Source organism: Theropithecus gelada, chromosome 7a (assembly GCF_003255815.1).
Source record: "Theropithecus gelada isolate Dixy chromosome 7a, Tgel_1.0, whole genome shotgun sequence".
Classification (NCBI taxonomy): Eukaryota; Metazoa; Chordata; class Mammalia; order Primates; family Cercopithecidae; genus Theropithecus; species Theropithecus gelada.
The window spans coordinates 527,787-550,100 of record NC_037674.1 but is presented as its reverse complement, the minus strand read 5'-3'; the positions used below and the strand labels follow the sequence as shown (position 1 = coordinate 550,100).

The window sequence follows — 22,314 nt, the reverse complement described above, 5'->3', positions numbered from 1 at the left end:
TCTATCCATTTTTTTTATGTACTTGTTCCATCAATTATTGAAGAAGGAGTATTCGAATCTCTAGTTACAACTGTGGATTTGTCTATTTCTCCATGCAGTTTTATTTTAATTTCATGTATCCAGAAGATCTACTCTGAAGCGTGCAAAGGTTTAAGATATTATGTCCTCTTGATGAACTATCCACTGCATCACCTGGATACTATTCTTTCTGTCCCTGTCAATATTGTTTGCTATGAATTCTACCTTGTATGACATTAACACAGGCATTCCAGCTTTCTTTTGATGTACATTAGCATGGTATGTATCTCCCTGTCCTTTCGCTTTTAGCCTATTTATGTGTCTATATTTAAAGTGGGACCCCTGAAGGCAGCGTATGGTTTGATCTTGCTCTTATATCCATTCTAACAACTTCTGACTTTTAACTGGGCTGTTTGAATCCTTTACAGTTGATGTGATTAACATATTTGGCAGCTGGGGTGCAGCGGCTCACACCTATAATTCCAGTGCTTTGGGAGACCGAGACAGGAGGACTGCTTGAGGCCAGGAGTTTGAGACCAGCCTGGGCAACAAAGCAAGACCTCACCTCTACAAAAAATAAAAATAAATTAGCTGGGCGTGGCAGCACAAACCTGTAGTCCTAGCTACTCAGGAGGCTGAGACAGGAGGATTGCTTGAGACCAGGAATTCAAGGCTGCAGTGAGTCATGATCATGCCACTGCACTCCAGCCTGGGTGACAAAAGAAGACCCCAGCTCTAAAAAAAAAATGTGTGTGCGTCTTAGGTTTAAATCTGTATCTTGCTTATTTATCTGTTCTTTGTTGCCATTTTCCTCTTGCTTTCTTTTAGATGAACTGATTATGTTTTACGACTTCACTTCAACTTCTTTGTTGGTTCATCAGATAAAAACTCCTGTGTTATTTCAGTGATTGCTTTGGGGGTGTGTAGATTACATCTCTAACTTATCACAGTCTACTCTGAAGTCCTATACTGCTGCTGTGTAAGAACTCCCCAAGTCTACTTCCACTTCCTCCCCCTGGCTTTGTGTTACAATTAACTTCTGTGTAGGTTTTAAACACCTTATTTGTATTATGTGCCTGACATACTCAATTATCTCTTTCAAAGATCTGTATGGTAAGGAAAAACGTCATGACATTAACGTTTCTTCATTCCTTTGATAGATTCATGATTCTATCTGGTATAACCTTCCTTCTATTTAAAGAAAAATTCGTTTAAGGTTTTGGTTGTGCAGGTCTGTGGTTCTTTCAGTTTTTGTTTATGTAAACAACTCTATTTCGGCCGGGCGCGGTGGCTCATGCCTGTAATCCCAGCACTTTGGGAGGCCGAGATGGGCAGATCACGAGGTCAGGAGATCGAGACCATCCCGGCTAACACAGTGAAACCCCGTCTCTACTAAAAATATAAAAAAAATTAGCCGGGCGAGGTGGCGGGCGCCTGTAGTCCCAGCTACTCGGGAGGCTGAGGCAGGAGAATGGCGTGAACCCGGGAGGCGGAGCTTGCAGTGAGCCGAGATCCGGCCACTGCACTCCAGCCTGGGTGACAGAGCAAGACTCCGTCTCAAAAAAAAAAAAAACAAAAAAAAAACAAAAAAAACAACAACTCTATTTCAACTTCATTCTTGAAAAAATATTTCTGCTGAGTAAAAAAAAAAAAAAAATACGTTGGCAATAATTTTTACTTACAGAAAACCCACTGTCTTCTAGCTTGCATGATTCCTCAGAGACATCTGCAGCTAGGCTTATCTTTCTTCTTGTAACTTGTTTGGTCACCCCCACCCCGGCCCATCCTCACCCCAGCTGCTTTTAAAACATTTTTCTCTTTATCTCTGGTCTTGATCCATTCACCTTGGTGTAGTTTTCTTCATGTTTCTTTTGCTTAGGGTTCTTTAAACATCTTGTATCAGTGGATTTATCGTTTTCAACAAATTTGGAAATTTTTTAGCCATTATTTCTTCAAAACGCTGCATGTTCCCCTCCTTTGGTGGCTCTCATTATGCATATATTAGGACATCTGAGGTTGTCCTACAGTTCACCTCTCTGCTGTTCTGTTCATTTGTACAGTCTTCTTTCTGTTTCACTCTGGATAGTTTCTTTCATTATGTCTTCAAGTTCACTGATCTTTTTTTCCTGTAATGTCTAATCTGCCATTAATCCCATCCAATGTATTTTTCATCTTTAGAACTTTGATTTGGGCATTTAAGTATCTTCCAGGCTTTATCTAACACATTCAAGTTCTCTTCTAGCTTCCTGAAGATATGGTATATGGTTAAAATAACTATTTTAATAAAGTTCTTATCTAGTAATTCTACCACTGATACCATTTCTGAGTCAGTTTCAACTGATGACTTTTCTCCTCACGTAAGCTGTATTTTCCTGCTCCCCTGCATGGTTGGTAATTTTTTATTGGAGGCAGGAAATTGTGAAATTTACCTTATTGGGTGGTTCATGTTTGTATTCATAAAAATATTCTTGAGCTTTGATCTCTGTGATAAGTTACTTATAAGTAGTTTAATCCTTTCAGGTCTTGCTTTTAAGCTTTGTTGGTGGGATGATAGCAACAATTCGTCTGTGGATAATTTTTCACCAATACTGGGTAACATCATTCTCAGTACTTTCATCGTTGCCCTGTAAACTGTGAGGTTTGGGGATCTAGCTCCGTCTCCCTGCCATGTGAGCTCTGGGGACTATTCTTTCTCATCCTTTGGGCGGTCTGTTCTTCAACCTCACAGCTGTGAGTGCTGTATTAGGCTCTGCAGGTCTCCGCAGTCCTCTCTGTGCAGCTCTCTCCACTCTAGTACTCTGCAGACTCTGTATATCTTGGCCTCCCTGGACTTCCAGTTCTATCTCCTCTATACTAAGGGAGTCTGCCAGAATCTGCCTGGTGTTCTCTTTCCTGTGTCACAGCCTGGAAACTTTCTACAGGAAGTGCATTGGGCAATTTTTAGAACTTGCCTTGTTTTTTATTTTTCATTTAAAAAACATTTTAATTTTTAATTTTTGTGGGTACATAGATGTATATATTTACAGGGTATATGAAATATTTTGATTCAGGCATACAGTGTGTAATAATCATATCAGATGATTATTATAAATAATATCATGATTAAAATCATATCAGATGACTATTATAAATAATGATAAATGGGTTATCCATCACCTCAAGCATTTATCCTTTCCTGTGTCACAAACAATCCAATTATAATTTAGTTACTTTAAAACTTACAACAAGTTATTGTTGCCTATAGTCACCTGTTGTGGTATCATACTTGATCTTATTCATTCTACCTAACTATATTTTTGTACCATTAACCATCATCCCTGAGAATTCTCCTTGTTTCCCATGATTCAGAGAACACTGTATTTTGTTGCCTGATATTCAATGTCTTTGGGACTGTTGTTTATTTTATTTTTTAAGACAGGATCTCACTCTGTCACCCAGGCTGCAATGCAGTGGCACAATCTCAACTCACTGTAACCTCCACCTCTCAAGTAGCTGGGACTATAGGTGTGCGCCACACATCTGGCTAATTGTTTTTCTATTTTTTGTAGAAATGGGGTTTTGTCATGTTGCCTAGGCTGGTCTTGAACTCCTGAGTTCAAGCAACCTGCCTACCTCAGCTTCCCAAAGTGCTGGGATAACAGGCGTGAGCCACCACACCGGACCAGTTTAATATATTTTATATGGTGTTTTAGTTATTCCTAGGATAGGAAAGCCCCTCTTACTGCAATCTGTTTGGTAGTTCTCATTAATTTTTTAAAACTTGTGAGTTTGGTTCGTTTGTTTAAAAAATGGTGTCAATGCTGTGTGCTTTCTTCCTCACTCCTGCCATTTTCTCTGTATGTGCAGTTCTAGTACCACGCATGTTACACAAAATGCCAAATGTGATTCAGTAGATGATTTAAGGGAGAAGGACAAAAAAACCACTGACTTAGGACTTGTCAAAAACTCAGAATTGACTTTTCCTCTCCACAGAGGAGTCATATGGGTAAGCCTTCATACTGGAACGTAACACTATTTCTGCCAAATGAGTCATTCACATTATTTAGTTTGAGCAGATTGCTGTAAATGTTACCTTGGAAAACAAAGAGCCAATAAACTGCAGCAGCATCAAGACAAACAAACAAAGACAAATAGAAGGTTGAAATAATGTCTTCACATCATACCTTCTGTTGCCATGCCCCAGCTTCCCATCTTCTGCCTCACCCCAAGAGTAAACTTCTCCTTCTGAAGACAGGGCAAGGCAGTGCTTTCCTCCTGAGTTCACAGCTACTTTCTTAATAAACACATGCTGAATGGATTCAAGCAATGTTGGGGTAGACACCGACTCTGTCCCTCCAATGCCTAGTCTGCCACCTGCACCATACCCAGTGGCATACAGCTAAGAGAAGAAAAAGCAACATCAGTTTCCAATCTCAATATCCCCCAAATTTAGTAATTCATAAATCCATGCTTTAGACATTTTTATCACATAGAAATAAAATTTAAAGTTAAAAATCTCAGGAATGTAAGTTTATGAGTTTATACGTGCTCTACCAAAGTTCTAGAAATGAAATAAAAACATGACTATTAGAAATTCCAAATTCAAAAAACATATTGTGAAAATAAGGTCTTCTCCCTGGAAACTCTTCCATTTTTGTGTAGAATACCAACTACAATTAACACCAAGAAAAGCAAAAAACAATTTAATTACCTACTATATGCAAATCTCTGACAATAACAGCCACAAAAACATATCCATAAAAGAACACAAACACATTTTAGTATTTCAGCAGGGCAGCATATAAACCACACGGGAAAAAAAGTCTTTTCTCTTTTTTTAAATCTAAGTGGGAATGTTTTAGGACACAAAACATCTATGATTAATTTTAAAAAACATGATTAATGTAAAAACACATACACATGCAATCAGACTGCCGTTTTCCAAATGAAGGCAAACATCCCTCCTGATAAAAACTTAAATGCTGTTCCATGCTGTTTCAGACACCTTTCGAACATGAGGCTGCACTGACATAATAGTAAGGAAGCCACAAGGGCCAACGCAGCCAGTGAAACCCAAACTCAGGTGGATAAACAACCTCCGCCCCCAAAGCCAGCTTCGGAGGGGAGGGTGTAAGGCTCTCGGGTGCACAGTAAAGCGGCGCACCTCCAAGGACTTCCTGCAGAAAGTGGGGCTCCAAAGGGTTGCCCCTCAGTGATTGCGAATAAGAAATAAGAACAACAGAGAAAGCTGCCCTTCTCAGCCTCAGCTCTGACAGGGAGACAGAAGCTTGCCCCTGAGAATTCATAACTACTGGCCAATTATAGCCCATGGGCCACATGAGGCCCATCATTTCTTTCTGTAAATGAAGTTTTACTGGAACACAGCCACACGCACTCACTTATAGTATGTCCAGGGCTGCTTTTGAAGTTGCAACAGAGACCACATGACCCAAAGCTGAAAACACTATTGTACCCTTTACAGAAAGTCCTTACCAACCCCTACCCTAGAAAAAGGACAAAATAAAGATATTTTGAAACAACAATCAGAATTAACCAACAAAATAATTTCACGGAAGTAAACTGAAAAAGATATGATAAAGGAGAAGGAAATTATTTTGTAAGATCTGAGACATAACAAATGATGGTAAGAAATGACAGTAAGCAAAGATGTGCAACATTTGGCTAACTGTAAAAAAACTACGGTCCATATAAAACAACCAAAACAACAACAATAATGTCTATGGCGGAGGGAATAGGTTAGAACCCAAACACTGGGTAACAAGGGGTCACTGATTGGGAGAAGGGGAGAAATACTAATTAACTTTAGGTTTTTAACTACATATGTTAAAATAACCACAGAAGCAATGAAAAAAAACAGAATTCTCCTGAGAATTGACAAAGAGGAACTATATTTCAAACCTTTTTGTGAGGCTAGACCACGTCGACACCTGTGCTAGCAGTCTGCCTCTGACACGGTTCACAGTGATCCCTGCTTCCAAATATGCACGCTCCTGTGTACAGGCACACCCCATTTGACTGTGCCTCGCTTTACTGTACCTCCAGATACTGCTGTTTACAAACCGAAGGTCTGTGGCAACCCTACACTGATCAAGTCTCTCGGCGCCATTCTTCCACCAGCACTTGCTGACTTACTGTCTCTATGTCATGTTTTGAAAATTCTTGCAATATTTTAAACTTTTTCATTATTATTTTATCTGTTATGATGATCTGTGATCACTAATGTTTGATGTTACTGTTGTACTTGTTTTGAGGCACCACAAACCACACCCATAGAAGACGGTGAACTTAAACGGTGAATGTTGTGTATGTTCTGACTGTTTCGCCAACAGCTGTTCTCCCACCCCCCCTCTCCTCAGACCTCCCCCTCTCCTCAGACCTCCCCTCCCCTCAGACCTCCCCTCTCCCCAGACCTCTCCCTCTCCTCAGACCTCCCCTCCCCTCAGACCTCCCCTCTCCCCAGACCTCTCCCTCTCCTCAGACCTCTCCCTCTCCTCAGACCTCTTCTCTCCTCAAACCTCTCCTCTCCTCAGACCTCCCTATTGTGTCCCTGACACCCAACTTATATAGAAATTAGGCCACTTAATAACCCTACAGTGGCCTCTAAGAGTTCAAGTGAAAGGAAGAGTTGCATATTTCTCATTTAAGTCAAAAGCCAGAAATGATTAAGATTAGTGAGGAAGGCACGTTGAAAGCCAAGACAGGCTGTAAGCTGGGCCTCTCGCGCCAGTTACCCAATAAGAAGTTCTTGAAGTACAATTAACACACAAATGATTAGAATGCAAAACAGTCTTATTGCAGATATAGAGAATGTTTGACTGGCATAGACAGAAGATCAAAACAGACACAACATTCCCTTAAGCCAAAGCCTAATCCAGCCTAACTCTCCTCAATTCCACGAAGGCTAAGAGAGGTGAGATGGCTGCAGAAAGAAAGTCTGAAGGTAGCAGAGATTGGTTCCTAAGTTTAATGAAAGACGCCATCTGCATAACATAAAAGTCCAAGGTAAAGGAGCAAGTGCTGATGTAGAAGCTGCAGCAAGTTACCCAGAAGATCTAGCCAAGATCAGTGATGAAGGTGGCCACACTAAGTAGCAGGCTTTCAGCGTAGATGGAACCGTCTCTCAGAAGAAGACGCCATCTAGGACGTTCATAGCTACAGAGAAGTCAATGTTTGCCGTCAAAGCTTCAGATCTTTTGCTAGGGGCTAATGCGGCTGGTCTGTATTAGCTGAATTTGTTGAAGTCAATGCTCATTGACCATTCTGAAAAGCTTAGCGCCCTCAAGAATTAGGCTAACCTCTCTCTGACTGTGCTCCAGAAACAGAACAAAACCTGGAGTCGGCACATTTGTTTACAGCATGGTTCGCTGACTATTTTAGGCCCACTACTGAGGCCTACTGCTCAGAAAAAAAGATTTCTTTCAAACTATTACTGCTCATTGACAATGTACCTGGTCACCCAAGAGCTCTGATGAACATGTACAAAGAGATTAAAATTGTTTTCATGCCTGCTAACACATCATCTTTTCTGCAGCCACATGGATCAAGGAGTAATTTCAACTTTCAAATCTTGTTATTTAAAAAATACATTCCATAAGGCTATAGCTGCTATAGACAGTGATTCCTCTAATGGATGTGGACAAACTAAATGGAAAACCTTCTGGAAAGCCATCACCATTATAAATGCCAGTAAGAACATTTGTGATTCATGGGAGGAGGTGAAAATATCAGCATTAACAGGGAATTGGAAGAAGCGGATTCCAACCCTCATGGATGATCTTGAGGGGTTCAAGACAAGTGGAATAAGTGACCTCAGATGTGGTGGAAACAGCAAGAGAACTAGAATTAGAAGTGGAGCCTGAAGACATGACTTAACAGACTATAGTATACACAGACTTTTATATCCACTAGGAAACCAAGAAATTTGTGTGACTTGCTTTGTGAAGACACTTGCTTTATTGTGTTGGTTTAGAAACAAGCCTGCACACCTCCAAATATGCCTACAGCTCCCTCTCCCTGAGTGTGAGCTGGACTTAATGACCTGCTTCTGATGTACAGAACAGGGCAAGAATGACGGAGTGCCACCTCTGTGACACAGTTACACAGGACTGTGGCTCTGTCTCGCTCCACTCTCTCTCGCTGGTGCTCCCTCCCCTGTGCCTCCCTTGCCCTTGCTGACAGAAGCTGCCACGCTGTGAGACCCTCTATGGACACGTGGCAACAGATTGAGTGAGGGGAGGCTCTGCCAGCAGCTCATGAGGGCCTGAAGCCTCAGCCCAAAGGTCCACAGGGGACTGAATCCTTGCTCGGACTCGGACGGCCTCAAGACGACTGCAGCCTGCTGAGATTCGGAGCTGGAGGATGGAGTTATGCTGCCTCCAGAGTCCTGACTCAGAGAAACTATGCAATGACAAACGTGTGTGAGACACAACATTACACGAGAGTATCTCACTCATGAATAGGATCTCCCAAAAATCTCAACAAAACAATCACAAACACAAGCCAGATACAGATCCTGACCAAACTGGATTTATCCAAAGAATGCAAGTTTCTTTAATACGAGAAAACCAATTAATCCAGCTGACTATACTAACCCATTAGAAAAAACATCGGCCAGGAGCGGTGGTTCACGCCTGTAATCCCAGCACTTTGGGAGGCCGAGGTGGGCAAATCACAAGGTCAGGAGTTCAAGACCAGCCTGGCCAACATGGTGAAACCCTGTCTCTACTAAAAATACAAAAAAAAAAAAAAAGTTAGCCAGGCGTAGTGGTAGGCGCCTGTTGTCCCAGCTACTTGGGAGGCTGAGGTAGGAGAATCGCTTGAACCCAGGAGGCGGAGGTTGCAGTGAGTTGAGACTGTGCCACTGCACTCCAGCCTGGGTGACAGTGAGATTCTGTCTCCAAAAAAAAAAAAAAGAAAAGAAAACATCTATGAAAGAACATTTCAAAACATAGAGAAAGAGTGTTGAACAGAAATCAGTGTCCACTGATGCATAGAAACAGAAGGAAACATGCCTATCCTGATGAAGGGCTTCTACTCAAACCCCACTGGAAGCCTGGGAACGCTCCATCTGCGCCGGCTCCAGTCTGGATCAAGGCAGGAGCCTCCGCCCACTCCTACCCAGCATCACACCGCAACCCCAGCCCGCACCACGAGCTCCCTTTCTCCCACACAAACGGGAAAAACAAACGAGAGGTACGCTAGAAAGAAAGGGACAGAATTCACTTAGAGACTACGGCACTCTATAAAGAAGATACAGGAAATCTTCAGATAAACTCGAATGGTGAGAGTCAAGTAGGTCACCAAACATAAAGTCAATATATAAACATCCAATATTTCTATATATCAGTGGCAATCTTTTATTTTGGCGGGGGGGCAGGGGGTGCAGTGGACGGAGTCTCGCTCTGTCGCCAAGGCTGGAGTGCAGTGGCATGATCTCAGCTCACTGCAACCTCTGCTTTCCATGTTCCAGTGATTCTTCTGCCTCAGCCTCCCGAGTAGCTGGGATTACAAGGCACATGTCACTGAGCCGGGCTTATTTTTGTATTTTTAGTAGAGACAGGGTTTTCCCCTTGTTGGCCAGGCTGGTCTCGAACTCCTGACATTAGGTGATCCACCTGCCTTGGGCTCCCAAAGTGCTGGGATTACAGGTGTGAGCCACTGCACCAGGCCAGCAGCAATAAATTTTTAAAAGATAGTATTTACAATAGCAAACAAGAATTACATCTAATGAGTGATACACAGACAAAAATTCTAATACTTTTGTATACGTGACGTATTTTCAAAACTAAAAAAAAAAATTGGCCAGGTGTGGTGGCTCTCACGCCTGTAATCCCAGCACTTTGGGAGGCCAAGGTGGGTGGATCATCTGAGGTCAGGAGTTCGAGACCAGCCTGGTCAACATGGTGAAATCCTGTCTCTACTAAAAATACAAAAGTTAGCCAGGAGTGGTGGCGGGCACCTGTAATCCCAGCTACTTGGGAGGCTGAGGCAGGAGAATTGCTTGAACCCGGGAGGCAGAGGTTGCAGTGAGACAAGACTGTATCATTGCACTCCAGCCTAGACAACAAGAGCAAAACTCTGTCTCAAAAAAAATTTTTTTTAATTTAAAGATTATACATAAGTATCTTAAACTCTAGCTGCTTCTTGCATACCACAGTACTATTAATCCCGAGTACAGATCCTTGCATGTGCTAAGAACCACACACACCTTTAGCCACAACTATCTCAGGCTCAATGACCCTGTGACACAGAAAAAGCGCCCTTACCTTCCCATCAGCCGTCACAGCAAAGAGGGTCTGCTCCCCTCCGATTAACTGCACGGGTCTGAGAGTTGCAAGGGCTTCACAGGGAGTGGGAACTTTGACTTTTGCACCTTCAATGCCCCCGAGCTGGCCCCTATGATTATGTCCCCATCCATAAATTGTTCCACTGCCACCAGCAGAGAGAGTCCAGTCATCTGGTCGCCTATAACAAACATCAAGTGAGCATTTGCCATGGGAAAGAACAACGCACACGGCCTCTCGCGCTCTCGATCGACATTACTGCTTGTTTCTAACAGAATAACCTGTTCATCCACTGCACAAGCTGCTCATCTTGCTCTCTTTTAAAAACGTCGTGGCTCTCATGCAGAACATCCATGTTTTCGCTGTCTGCCATTAATTCACGAATTTTCTTAGCCACCTAAACAAAATTATTATGATGTTACAAATCAAACACCCACCTCAACAAAACAGATAAATACTAAGGAAAGACAGAAAGAATCCCTGCATGAAAATATGAGGGAAGAGCAACACTGCAATGTTACGGCTCATGGGCAAAGCCAATAATGACTGCATCAAGTCTAACATATTAATAATGTCTAGACAGTATCAATCTATCTGTATTTTACTAAAAATAAACTTTAACTGAAATTCACAGTGACAGTTCACTCATTTTCACCTATGTGTTATTTTCTTTGACATTCCTTGGCAAGCGAAATTTTTCTGTGTCTCATAATATTGGCATCTTTTTACACTATAGCCAAAGAATGTTTTTGCATCCCAAAAGTGATTCCAAAACATCATGCAATACCTCATCAAGAAACAGACGGGGCAACGGTGTTCTTTTGTCAAGGGCCACAGCAACGCGGGAGGCCATGCAGTACCGCCGGAACCAGGCCCACTTGTGTGTCTCGGCACAGCAAGGGAGAGTGTCCAGCTCCAGGTCACAAGCAAGAGCTACCAGTACCTGCAGGCATCGAAAATGACAAACACAGGGACACTCAGAAATGCAGTGAACAGGCCAAAGTTTCTGTGACTCCTTCCGCAGGACCTCCTATTCTAGGATGACTGCCATGGGCACACAGCAAGGATACGGCCACCATCAGTGATGTGGAGACAGATCTCTGACCGTTCCTAGCCACCTGCCATAGAACAACTCTTGTTGCCTGCCATTAAGTGACAAGAACACCTGTGCATCTCAAGGCATGCTAACGGTGACAGGCTTATGGTTTAAGGGTTTAGATTACACAATCATTTCTTGAGATTTTTTCATATTTGACTTCAGGAATACCTACAGCTGCCCTCAGAGGCCTAAAACACACACACTGTACATGACAGCTCTCAGTGGCTCTTTCAGTCAAATAGCTCTATTGTCACTTTAAAAAATAAGTCAAACATTACCTTAAAGAATGGGCTGTGGAGCAGCTGTTTGCCACCCCTCACAATAGGATCTTCATATTCAAACTGCCTCTGCAAAGCTTCTGGAAGACCTTTCACCAAAGCAGCAAGAGCACTACCTGTAAAACTCTAAGAAACAACAGAACAGTATTCCATCACAGGAATCCAGGCTGCAGGGGAGGGTGACCATTTGCTTCTATGGTCAAATGTTTCATTATGTTGGTACTATTTCTTCTAAAAAACAAAAAAAGCTTATCAAAATTCTCAAGTAGGAAAAAAGCTAAAAGAACATAAACACTAAAATAAAAAAGAGGAGTCTGAAGACTCATCTCAGAATGTTTACAATGATTTCAGCACATCCGCTTCCAGAGACACAGTCCCTCTCTGGCCCACAAATGCTGCCTGTCTCCTCCCATGGGTAGGATCAAAAGGGACTACTTTACTCAGCAAAATACAGGGGAGGCCGTCAGTTAGCCTCATTGTAAAGTCCAATCAACACAATCCTGTGTTCACAGCTGTCCCCAGATTTTCACAAAATCAAAGTCCAACCTGAACTCAGTATACACTGCAACTGTGCAAAGTCTGGATGAGACCAAGGTCTCCTTATTCTTTTTTTTTTTTTTTTGACATGGAATCTTGCTCTGTCACCCAGGCTGGAGTGCAGTGGCACCATCTCGGCTCACTCCAACCTCCACCTCCCGGGTTCACGCCATTCTCTTGCCTCAGCCTCCCGAGTAGCTGGGATTACAGATGCCCGCCACCACGTCCGGCTAATTTTTTGTATTTTTAGTAGAGACAGGTTTTCACCGTGTTAGCCAGGACGGTCTCAATCTCCTGACCTCGTGATCCGCCTGCCTCGGCCTCCCAAAGTGCTGGGATTACAGGCGTGAGCCACCGCGCCCGGCCCAAGGCCTCCTTTTTCTTATGTGAAATTCCCCAACTCTTCTCAATGATTTAGAGGTTTAGACTACGAAAGCAACATTTTATTCCCCAAGGGTCACAAATCTAGAAATTGTACTAGAATGCTCCATACCAAAGCTCTTGTTTCCCCATCATTTTCTCCAAGCAGCCTATTTATGTTAATTGACTGCCCAAATTCAGTTGTAAGCAGCTTCCTCAACCTCTGAAGGGCCCACATTCTGTGACTGGCGGCTGAAATGAGCAGAGAGAAAGTATCAGAAGTCTGACGGTTTCTTCCAAGCAGGAAGACAGGTGCAACTGTAACGGTGCCGTTTACCTAGGGCACTCAGCTGTGCACACGCCGCCAGCGAGGCCGCAAGGCGAGGGACGATGCTTCTGTTGGAGGCAAGGTTGAGTCGGAAGTCTAACAGACACGTCACCAAGTCCATGGATGGGCAGGAGAGGACGCAGCGGTCCGAGAGGAGTTCCTTAGGGCCTGTGAATGAGCACTGTGAACATCCCCGTGTTTCACAAGCTAGGGACCACCCCATAAGAAGCCAATGAACAAGGGTGGCTCCATCCAGCCCCACCCACCAGAAGGCAACAGCTGATGTGCCCACGCCTGCCACTGCAAGTCGGTGAGCCTCGCTCTTCACACTCACACTTCCACTGTAAATCAAAAGCCTTGAGAACTGCACCAGCAACAACTCCTTCCACACCCGGTGAGGAGTGTGTGCCCGACAGCTGGGACAGTTCTCTGTGTTCTGTTCCATGCCTCAGTGGGGCCTGTGGGAGCACTCACTCCAACACAGCAGAAGACAGGCCGTCAGGCACTACATGGAAATGTGCACGCGTCCGCGTTGCTCCAAAAACAATCCACAGCCAGTCATCTAACCTTGATCGCCAGAAGCCCCTCCCTTACCAGCAGCTGGCATGATGGGATAGACGGTGAAGCGCCAGCCCCAGCCATTCACAGACCCATCGCTGATGAACTTCCACTTTAACTCATCCCCCGGGATGCGCAGCTCGCTGGACCAGTCGGACCACTCTCGGCCTGGAGGAAGAAAGTGCACCCCGGGGTTAGCTTCACCCCACCATCCAATCAACACAAACCTCCTTAGACACAAAGCAGAAGGATTTCCGTCACGTGTGAAGAGCTAGTTCCTCCAATCCAAGCTCTCCCGAGCTGAAGTGCACAGTGACACATCACTCTTGGGATTCACATTTTCATACATACCATTCTTCAGCAAACACTCATTCAGCCCCTGTACCAGGTACCCAGGAAACAGGGCAGGTGGGAGGCACTGCCCTGGCAGAAGTCACCACCCAGTGGGGAAATGACCCCACACAGCCAGAATACAGTGAGTGGCCTCTGGGTCTCCAGCACACACCAGGCCAGGGGCCATGGGGACGTTCCCCGGGAAAGCTCTGATACAACCAGGTGGCCAGGCAGCAGAAGGAAGAACCCTAGCTGTCCCAACAAAGGGCCCATGTGTGTGGTTCAGCACGGCCCAGAGGAGGTCGCCCTCGAGGGAGCAGAGGGCCTGGCTGCTGTGGACAGGAGCGGTGGTGCATTACAGCATCTCAGAAGGCCAAGAGAACCCCACTAGATTTCTGCTTCAGAAGGACCATCTGGCAGCAGCTCAGGGATGGCCCATAAGGACTTTCTGCTGGACGCAGAAAAACTGTCATATCCAACAACACTACTGAAAACTACACTGGCAGACATCTGTCAAAGCACCAGAAAAACCCACGCCCACCAGGACCAGACCACTTCATGCAAAGCTTTACCTAACTAAGTAATGCCGTGTGAATAAAGCTTTCCTGGGACACAGCCACACCCACTCACGGGCATCCAGTCTACATGTTGTTATGACAGAGGCTGCATTACCCGGCCCTTTACAGGAAACACTTGAGATGAAGGACAAAGAGGTCTCAAAAGGTGCAAACACACCCCTGCACTGCCAATTCTAAAATACTCGGTAAAACAGCATTTCACAAGCCCCCCCAGATGTCCTCATCTGCGCCCGCTGGCCTCATGGAGCCTAGTAGCAGAGACAAGCCAGACACGTGGCTGCCTCCATCTACATACAGAAGTCACTCCACACATGGCCACGCCCTCACTGTAGCCGTAAGAAACAAACCCCTTGAAGAAGCTCTGCAGTATGCCAACCACGACCTCGCACGAGCCCTGGCACCCCACACATCTCCAGCACCTTCTGCAACTGTCTGGTGAGGCAGAGCCCATCCGACAGGGATATGGTGCACATATCACAGATAATTACTGTATTTAAAAGTATGGGGAAGAGGCAAGCAAACCTATTGTGTTTCACAGCTGAATAGCGTTTTGTCCCTTCCTCAAGACTTCCATGAGAATACAGTAGCAGCATTCTGTCCTACAAATGTGAAGGTTTGTGTCTGCAGAGACACAGGTGGGCAGATGATGCCCTGCTCAACCTCCTGTCCTTACCTGACCACACAGAGACAATCCTGGCTCAACCTCCTGTCCTTACCTGACCACACAGAGACAATCCTGGCTCAACTTCCTGTCCTTACCTGACCGCACGGAGACAATCCTGGCTCAACCTCCTGTCCTTACCTGACCGCAAGGAGACAATCCTGGCTCAACCTCCTGTCCTTACCTGACCGCACAGAGACAATCCTGCCTCAACTTCCTGTCCTTACCTGACCGCACGGAGACAATCCTGGCTCAATCTCCTGTCCTTACCTGACTGCACGGAGACAATCCTGGCTCAACCTCCTGTCCTTACCTGACCGCACGGAGACGATCTGGCTCAACCTCCTGTCCTTACCTGACTGCACGGAGACAATCCTGGCTCAACCTCCTGTCCTTACCTGACCGCACGGAGACGATCCTGTTGACGCCGTCCATGATTGTGAGAGGGTCGTGGCGCCTCTCCGTGGAGCACTGCCGGTCAAATTCCACCCTGAGTCCTTCTGCACCTGGAGGACAGAACACAAAACATAGCAACCACTTCAGATCAGCACCCAAAGTAGAAACAGTGCACCAAGGAGAAACAGTGAAACTAAAACCACGTTTAACAGTGAATGAACAGCAGAAAGCCAGAAAGAACTGGCCTCAAATACAAGCATCTCAGACTGACTGCCCCTTTCCCCAGCTCATCCCCACTGAAGATTATGTCTGTGGACTGCAAGGCCAGAAAACACTTCCACTTGGCCAATTTGTTTTGTGCTGTCACTCCTGGGCAGACTTTCCCACTGCAACCCCACTCCCCGATCAAGCTTTACAGCGAACCTCACACTGACCAGGGGCTGCGGGAATGCCCAAAGTGTAGCCCAGTCAGATGGCAGTTGTGGGTCACCTGGGGAGTGAGGAGCACCTCAACTCCTGGCGTGTCCAGAGAACTGGAGAATTGCTTGGTGTGGAGAACACGCATGTCTGGTGTGAGAGGTGTGCAAGCAGAGGTACAAGAGTTTTCCTTCAGGCTGGAAGATCTTTAAGGTCTAGCAGAGGATGGCAGTGAGGGGCCAGGAAAGAGGTAGGCGGGGAAGGAAGGAAGGAGGAAAGATGTAGAGCAGGGGCTCAGGTTCCCTCCTACGGTTACAGGGTTGAGAGGCTCGGACTGGTTTTAAAACACTCTCTCTGGATGCTCTGTTGGGGCCTGATTCTGGGGAGACCACAGGAGGTGGGGAGTGGAAGCAGGAATACAGGGAGGCAGCTAGGATGTGACTGCTGGGATGATAACCAGGTGAGACCCCATGGTGCTCTAGCCCAGAATGTCTAGAGTGAGGGAGAAATGGGTGAATTTGGAATATATTTTAAAAAGCAGAGAAAACAGGATTTGTTGGTGGACTGGATATAAAGTGAGAGAGAAACAGAAAGAAAAAGGGTCACAAGATTTTCGTCTAGGCAAATGTTGACTAGGAATATCCTTTGTTCTTTAAATTTCCATCATGAAGTAATACTTAAAGTTTAAAAACGCTTTTCTGGGCCAGAGGCAGTGGTACACGCCTGTAATCCCAGCACTTTGGGAGACCAAGGCAGCCAGCTTGCTTGAGCTCAGGAGTTCAAGACAGGCCTGGACAACATGGTGAAATCCTTTCTCTATATAAAATTTTTAAAATTAGCTGGACACGGCCTATAGTCCCAGTTACTCAGGAGGCTAAGGAAGGGGGATCGCTTGAGTCCAGAGGTTGGGGCTATAGTGAGCCAAGATCGTACCACTGTACCCCAACCTGGGCGACAAAGTGACAAAGCTTTTCTGAATCTCACCTCATTCTAAAAGTTCAAGAAAAATTATTTCACATAAAAATGAGCAAGATAAAAGTATAAGACCAAATACAATAAAAAGTTATTGTAAGAAAAAGGGAATAGGCTGGGCATGGTGGCTCACACCTGTAATTCTCAACACTTTGGGAGGCCCAGCTGGGAGAATCGCTTGAGCCCAGGAGTTTGAGACAAGACTGGGCAACACAGAGAGACTCGTCTCCACGAAAAATAAAAATAAGTTAACCATGCGTGGTGGCACAAGCCTGTAGTCCCAGCTTCTCAGAAGGCTGATGGGGAAGGATGGCTTGAGCCTGGGAGGTCGAGGCTGCAGTGAGTCAGAATCATGCCACTGCACTGCAGCCTGGGTGTCAGAGCAAGACTCTGTCTCCAGAAAAAAAACAGCGAGAATAAGGAACAAAATAACATCCCTATAGGCAATAAAAGCAGGCCAGAAAGATATGCCCACAAAACACATCAATCTTGATCATTTCAAAACAAATAGAGTGAAATTAGAAAAATGATACAAGACATGAAAGAACCACATAAATCAGACAGGAAAACCAAAAAAATTAAATAAAGCTGAAGACAGAATTACAATGAAAACAAAACTACATTCCAATGGAGACTAAAACAGAGAGTGTAAAATAAATACAGCAGATGTTACCTTAAGACAAATAGGAAAAAAGGAGAAAATTGTTTAAAAAGAAACAGAGGTAAAAGGTACTTGAAAGAGAAAGTAACCAACATTAACTCTAAAAGTCATGAACTATCCAATGCATGGATAGTTTTCTAGGGACCAAGTGTCCCTAGAAAAGACTGCTAAGCAAGGTTACAGAACAAACACTGCAGATTGCAATTCAAAAGAATTGCAAAACAGACTTGGGACAACAGACTAAAGGAGCACCACTTACCCGAGAACATCACCGAGAACGGCCGCGCGAAGGCACATTCTAGTAAAATCACCGAAAAAACACACGCGGCTTCTCACAGAGAACACCAAGAATGGCCGTGCGGACACACATTCTAGTAAAATCACCAAGAAAACACACACGGCTTCTAACCAAGAACATCGCCGAGAATGGCTGCACGGACGCACATTCTAGTAAAATCACCGAGAAAACACATGCGGCTTCTCACCAGGAACATCACCAAGAACATGCGACAAACGCACATTCTAGTAAAATTACCGAAAAAACTCACAAGACTTCTAACTGGGAACATCACCGAGAACGGCCACACTAATGCACATTCTAGTAAAATTACCAAAAAAAACTCACAAGACTTCTAACTGGGAACATCACCGAGAACGGCCACACGAATGCACATTCTAGTAAAATTACTGAAAAAACACACGGCCACACAAACAAACGTTCTAGTAAAATTACCGAAAAAACACACACAACTTCTAACTGGGAACATCGCCAAGAATGGCCACACGAATGCATATTCTAGTAAAATTACCAAAAAAAACACAGGCAACTTCTAACCGGGAACGTCACCGAGAATGGCCACATGAACGCACATTCTAGTAAAATTACCAAAAAAACACATGCAACTTCTAACCAGGAACGTCGCCAAGAACGGCCACATGAACGAATTCTAGTAAAATTACCAAAAAAGCACACACGATTTCTCAAGAACATCGCTGAGAACAGCCACTGTGACTTCTAACTGAGAACATCACCAAGAATGGTCACACAAACACCCATTCTAGTACAGAACGGCCACAAGAATGCACATTCTAGTAAAATTACCAAGAAAACACGCGGCTTCTAACCGAGAACATCGCCGAGAACGGCCACACAAACGCACATTCTAGTAAAATTACCAAGAAAGCACACGCGGCTGCTAACCAAGAACATCGCCGACAACGGCCACACAAATGCACATTCTAGTAAAATTAACAAGAAAACACAAGCGGCTTTTCACCAAAACGGCCACACGAACGCACGTTCTAGTAAAATTACCGAGAAAACACACGTGACTTCTAACTGAGAACATCGCCAAGAACAGCCACACGAACGCACCTTCTAGTAGAATTACCAAGAAAACACACGCAGCTTCTAACCCAGAACATCACCGAGAACGGCCACATGAATGTACGTTCTAGTAGAATTACCGAGAAAACACACATGGCTTCTAACCGAGAACATCGCCAAGAACAGCCACACGAACATACATTCTAATAAAATGACTGAAAAAACACACGTGACTTCTAAGGGGAAAAGATGTTATCATTTTCACATTTTCACAGAGGAAAAAGACGTGACCCAAGGCTTTAACACCCAGAAAAACTACCTTTCAAATTCAAAGGACAAAAACTCTCGTGGACAAGTCTGACCTCAGGGGCTAATGAGGAATTCAGTAGAGTGCACTTCAGACCCCACAAGGACCAGTCAGTAAAACTAAGACTTGAAGACTGAAAGAAAGTATGGTACGTAACAGCTATTATGCTCTTGTAGATGCAGTATAATCATTTTAATAAATTTGAGGAAATTAGGGCATATTCTAAGATTTTTAAGAATTTCAGTAATTATACTGATGTTGGCAGTATTGAAATTATATCCTAAGTCTGTCATATATGCAATGTGGTTACGTAAAGCAAATGAAAAATCACGAGATATTTTATCAAACAGTATCTTGGAACCAGGATTCGATATGGAAGAAAAGAGAGGCAGATGTAACAGAAGTACAGACCTTGTACTTTTGAATTTGAGTAGAAGGAATCAGCACATTAGCCAAGCGAGGTGGCACGCGCCTGTACTCCTAGCTACTCAGGAGGCTGAGGCAGGAGGATCAGTTGAGCCCGGGAATTCGAGGCCACAGTGAGCTATAACTGCACTCTGCACTCCAGCCTGGGTGACAGAGCAAGATCCTGTCTCTAAACAAATAAATACATAAATAAAATATAAAAAATAAATAAAAAGAAAACATTTTTAAGTATCAGTACGAACTCAAAAGAATCCAGGGCAGATCCCAGGTGAAGAGTGGCAACCTACAAAAAACCAAGGTCACCATGTTTAGACTGCCTGGACGCAACCAAAGACCACCGGAATCACTTCAGGTGCCACACTGAAGAGGCTGCCACTGTCTAGAAACAGGATGATCTCAGCTTTAACAAAGATAATCACAATAAAGTAAAACGATCACATATGTTTCAATCCATGAGTTCATAATAATATTTTTTAAAAAAAGGTCACCTTCAAGAAATGATAGGAAACCAATTCATTCTCTGGTCAACAGAAGGAAGAATCAAGCTTTTGTCTTTCTCAGGCAAACAGCACCTTGGGCAACCAACTATAGGATGAGGGGAAATGTCTCTTTATAAGAAAGTATTCCAGCTAATAAATAAGCAAGAGATGATTCCACCAGAATAGTACCATTTGTAGTCCGTCGTGGGCCAACGGCCTCAGGTGCTAATAAGCCCCAGGGGCTGCTGATGTCACAAAAGAAACACAGGCAGGTAGGAGGGGCCTGCGGGGGCTGAGTCACAGCCACTAAGGAGCTGGCGAAAGGGGCGGAACTTATGGGCCTCCGAATCAGGCAGCACCTTGCAGAAGGACGGGCCTGAGGAACACACTGAACAGCAGCACGCGTGTCCAGTCAGCAGATTCAGGCTGCAGAGAAGTCTGCTGGATCAAAGGCCAGGGCCTCAACAATTTTCTTAATAATTTTTCTTGAGTTGTTAAAAAGAAAAGAAAGATACACACACGGATAACAGAAGCTGTCCAGAAATGCAAGTCAGTGATGGCTCAATGTCAGGACAGCATCACTCAGAGGGACGTCAGGGGACAGGCTGAGGGCTTCCGGAATCTGCCACAGGTTACGTCTAGACCTGGGTCATGATGACTAGGGCGTCTGCCTGATTATCATGACGCTGAACATTTACTTTGTGTGACTTTCTGTATGATTTATTGTGCAAAAGAAGTTTCTTAGAAAAGGGGAGAAAAGTGATTCTGAAGCAATTCTGTATCTTCTTTTTATAAAACGGAGACGGCTGTTTCTACTGAAGCAATTAGAGAATCACACCGTTCTGAAGGTGGAAAGCTGCAGCTCCTCCCTGGGGCCGGCCCCGTACCTGGTATCTTCACGGTGCCGCTGGTGGAGGTGTCGTCGGTGTAAGGGTGGCTGCTCTCCACCACCACAGGCTGAGAAGAGAGACGGCCGCTCTGCGAGTCTGTGGCCACGTCCTCCAACTCGGTGACGCAGAGCTCCAACAGCATATCTGCCACCTGGAGAGGAAGCAAGGACATGAACAAAGAGGCCGACAATTCCACACCTGGTCACCTGCATGCCACCTCTGTGCGTCCTGCTCCAGAGCTCCACAAGGACAGGGTGGCAGACTGGAGGGCTTGAAGTTTGAGAAATTGAGTTCAAATCAGGGCTTGGCTTCCTTGCACATAAAACAGAGACAGCACAGAGCTTGAAAGGTGCTGTGAAGCTTAGAGATGATCTATATTAAAAAGTCGTTGGGGCCAGGCCTGGTGGCTCATGCCTGTAATCCCAGCACTTTGGGAGGCCGAGGCAGGCAGACCACCTGAGGTCGGGAGTTCAAGACCAGCCTGGCCAACACGGAAAAAACCCATCTTTACTAAAAATACAAAATTAGCCAGGCATGGTGGTGCACGTCTGTAATCCTGGCTACTCAGGAGGCTGAGGCAGGAGAATCGCTTGAACCCGGGAGGCAGAGGTTGTGGTGAGCCGAGATCGCACCATTGCACCCCAGCCTGGGTGACCCAAGCAAGACTGTGTCTCAAAAAAAAAAAAAAAAAAAAAAGGGTCATTGGGTGCAGTGCAGTGGCTCATGCCTGTAATACAAGCATTTCGGGAGGCTGAGGCAGGCAGATCACTTGAGATGAGGAGTTCGAGACCAGCCTGGCCAATATGGTGAAACCCCACCTCTACTAAAAATACAAACTAAAAATGCCTGTAGTCCCAGCTACTCAGGAGGCTGAGACAGGAGAATCGCCTGAACTCAGGAGGTGAAGGTTGCAGAGCTAAGAATGCGCCGCTGCACTCCAGCCTGATGGACAGAGAGAGGCTCTGTCTCAAAAAAAAAAAAAAGAGAAAAGAAAAGAAAAAAAAAGTAGTTGGAAGGCTCCTAACACACACAACACTTAACATGTGCCAGCTGATCAGATGAAACACCGTGCTAACAACGGCTTCATTTCACACCAAGACACGATCACTTCCTAGTGAGGAAAGTTGGCCTTGGAAACAAAACTATCAAGGGAAGGAGCACCCAGTAGGTGAAAATGACCACAATCCCAGAAGGCAACGGAGCCCGGTGGGAGGGGCAGGAATCAGGAACCATCAAGCCGCCCAGGCCAGACAGAGAGTCTGGGACAGGAGGGACCGCCGACCCCAACACGGCTGCCCCTCCTGACCCAGTATACTAGGGGTCAGACCCACGCCACATTCTCAACAATCCACAGTGTTCTTATTTTATTTTAAAAATTATTGGTGATTCACAATCACCAATTGTAA

General features: G+C 44.9%; 1 protein-coding gene across 1 annotated transcript in view; it reads right to left on the bottom strand.

Moving 5' to 3' along the window:
* LOC112627419 (E3 ubiquitin-protein ligase HERC2-like) overlaps positions 1-22,314 on the bottom strand; it is a 213,049-nt gene that overhangs the window by 25,019 nt on the left and 165,716 nt on the right. Inside the window, exons 50-59 of the mRNA XM_025389651.1 lie at positions 20,906-21,059; positions 15,432-15,539; positions 13,498-13,629; positions 12,913-13,071; positions 12,709-12,827; positions 11,679-11,804; positions 11,089-11,244; positions 10,583-10,698; positions 10,284-10,482; positions 4,182-4,396 (exon numbers count right to left, since the gene is read on the bottom strand). Of these exons, the coding sequence (XP_025245436.1) occupies positions 4,182-4,396; positions 10,284-10,482; positions 10,583-10,698; positions 11,089-11,244; positions 11,679-11,804; positions 12,709-12,827; positions 12,913-13,071; positions 13,498-13,629; positions 15,432-15,539; positions 20,906-21,059 (1,484 nt within the window). The remainder of the gene's footprint in view (positions 1-4,181; positions 4,397-10,283; positions 10,483-10,582; positions 10,699-11,088; positions 11,245-11,678; positions 11,805-12,708; positions 12,828-12,912; positions 13,072-13,497; positions 13,630-15,431; positions 15,540-20,905; positions 21,060-22,314) is intronic.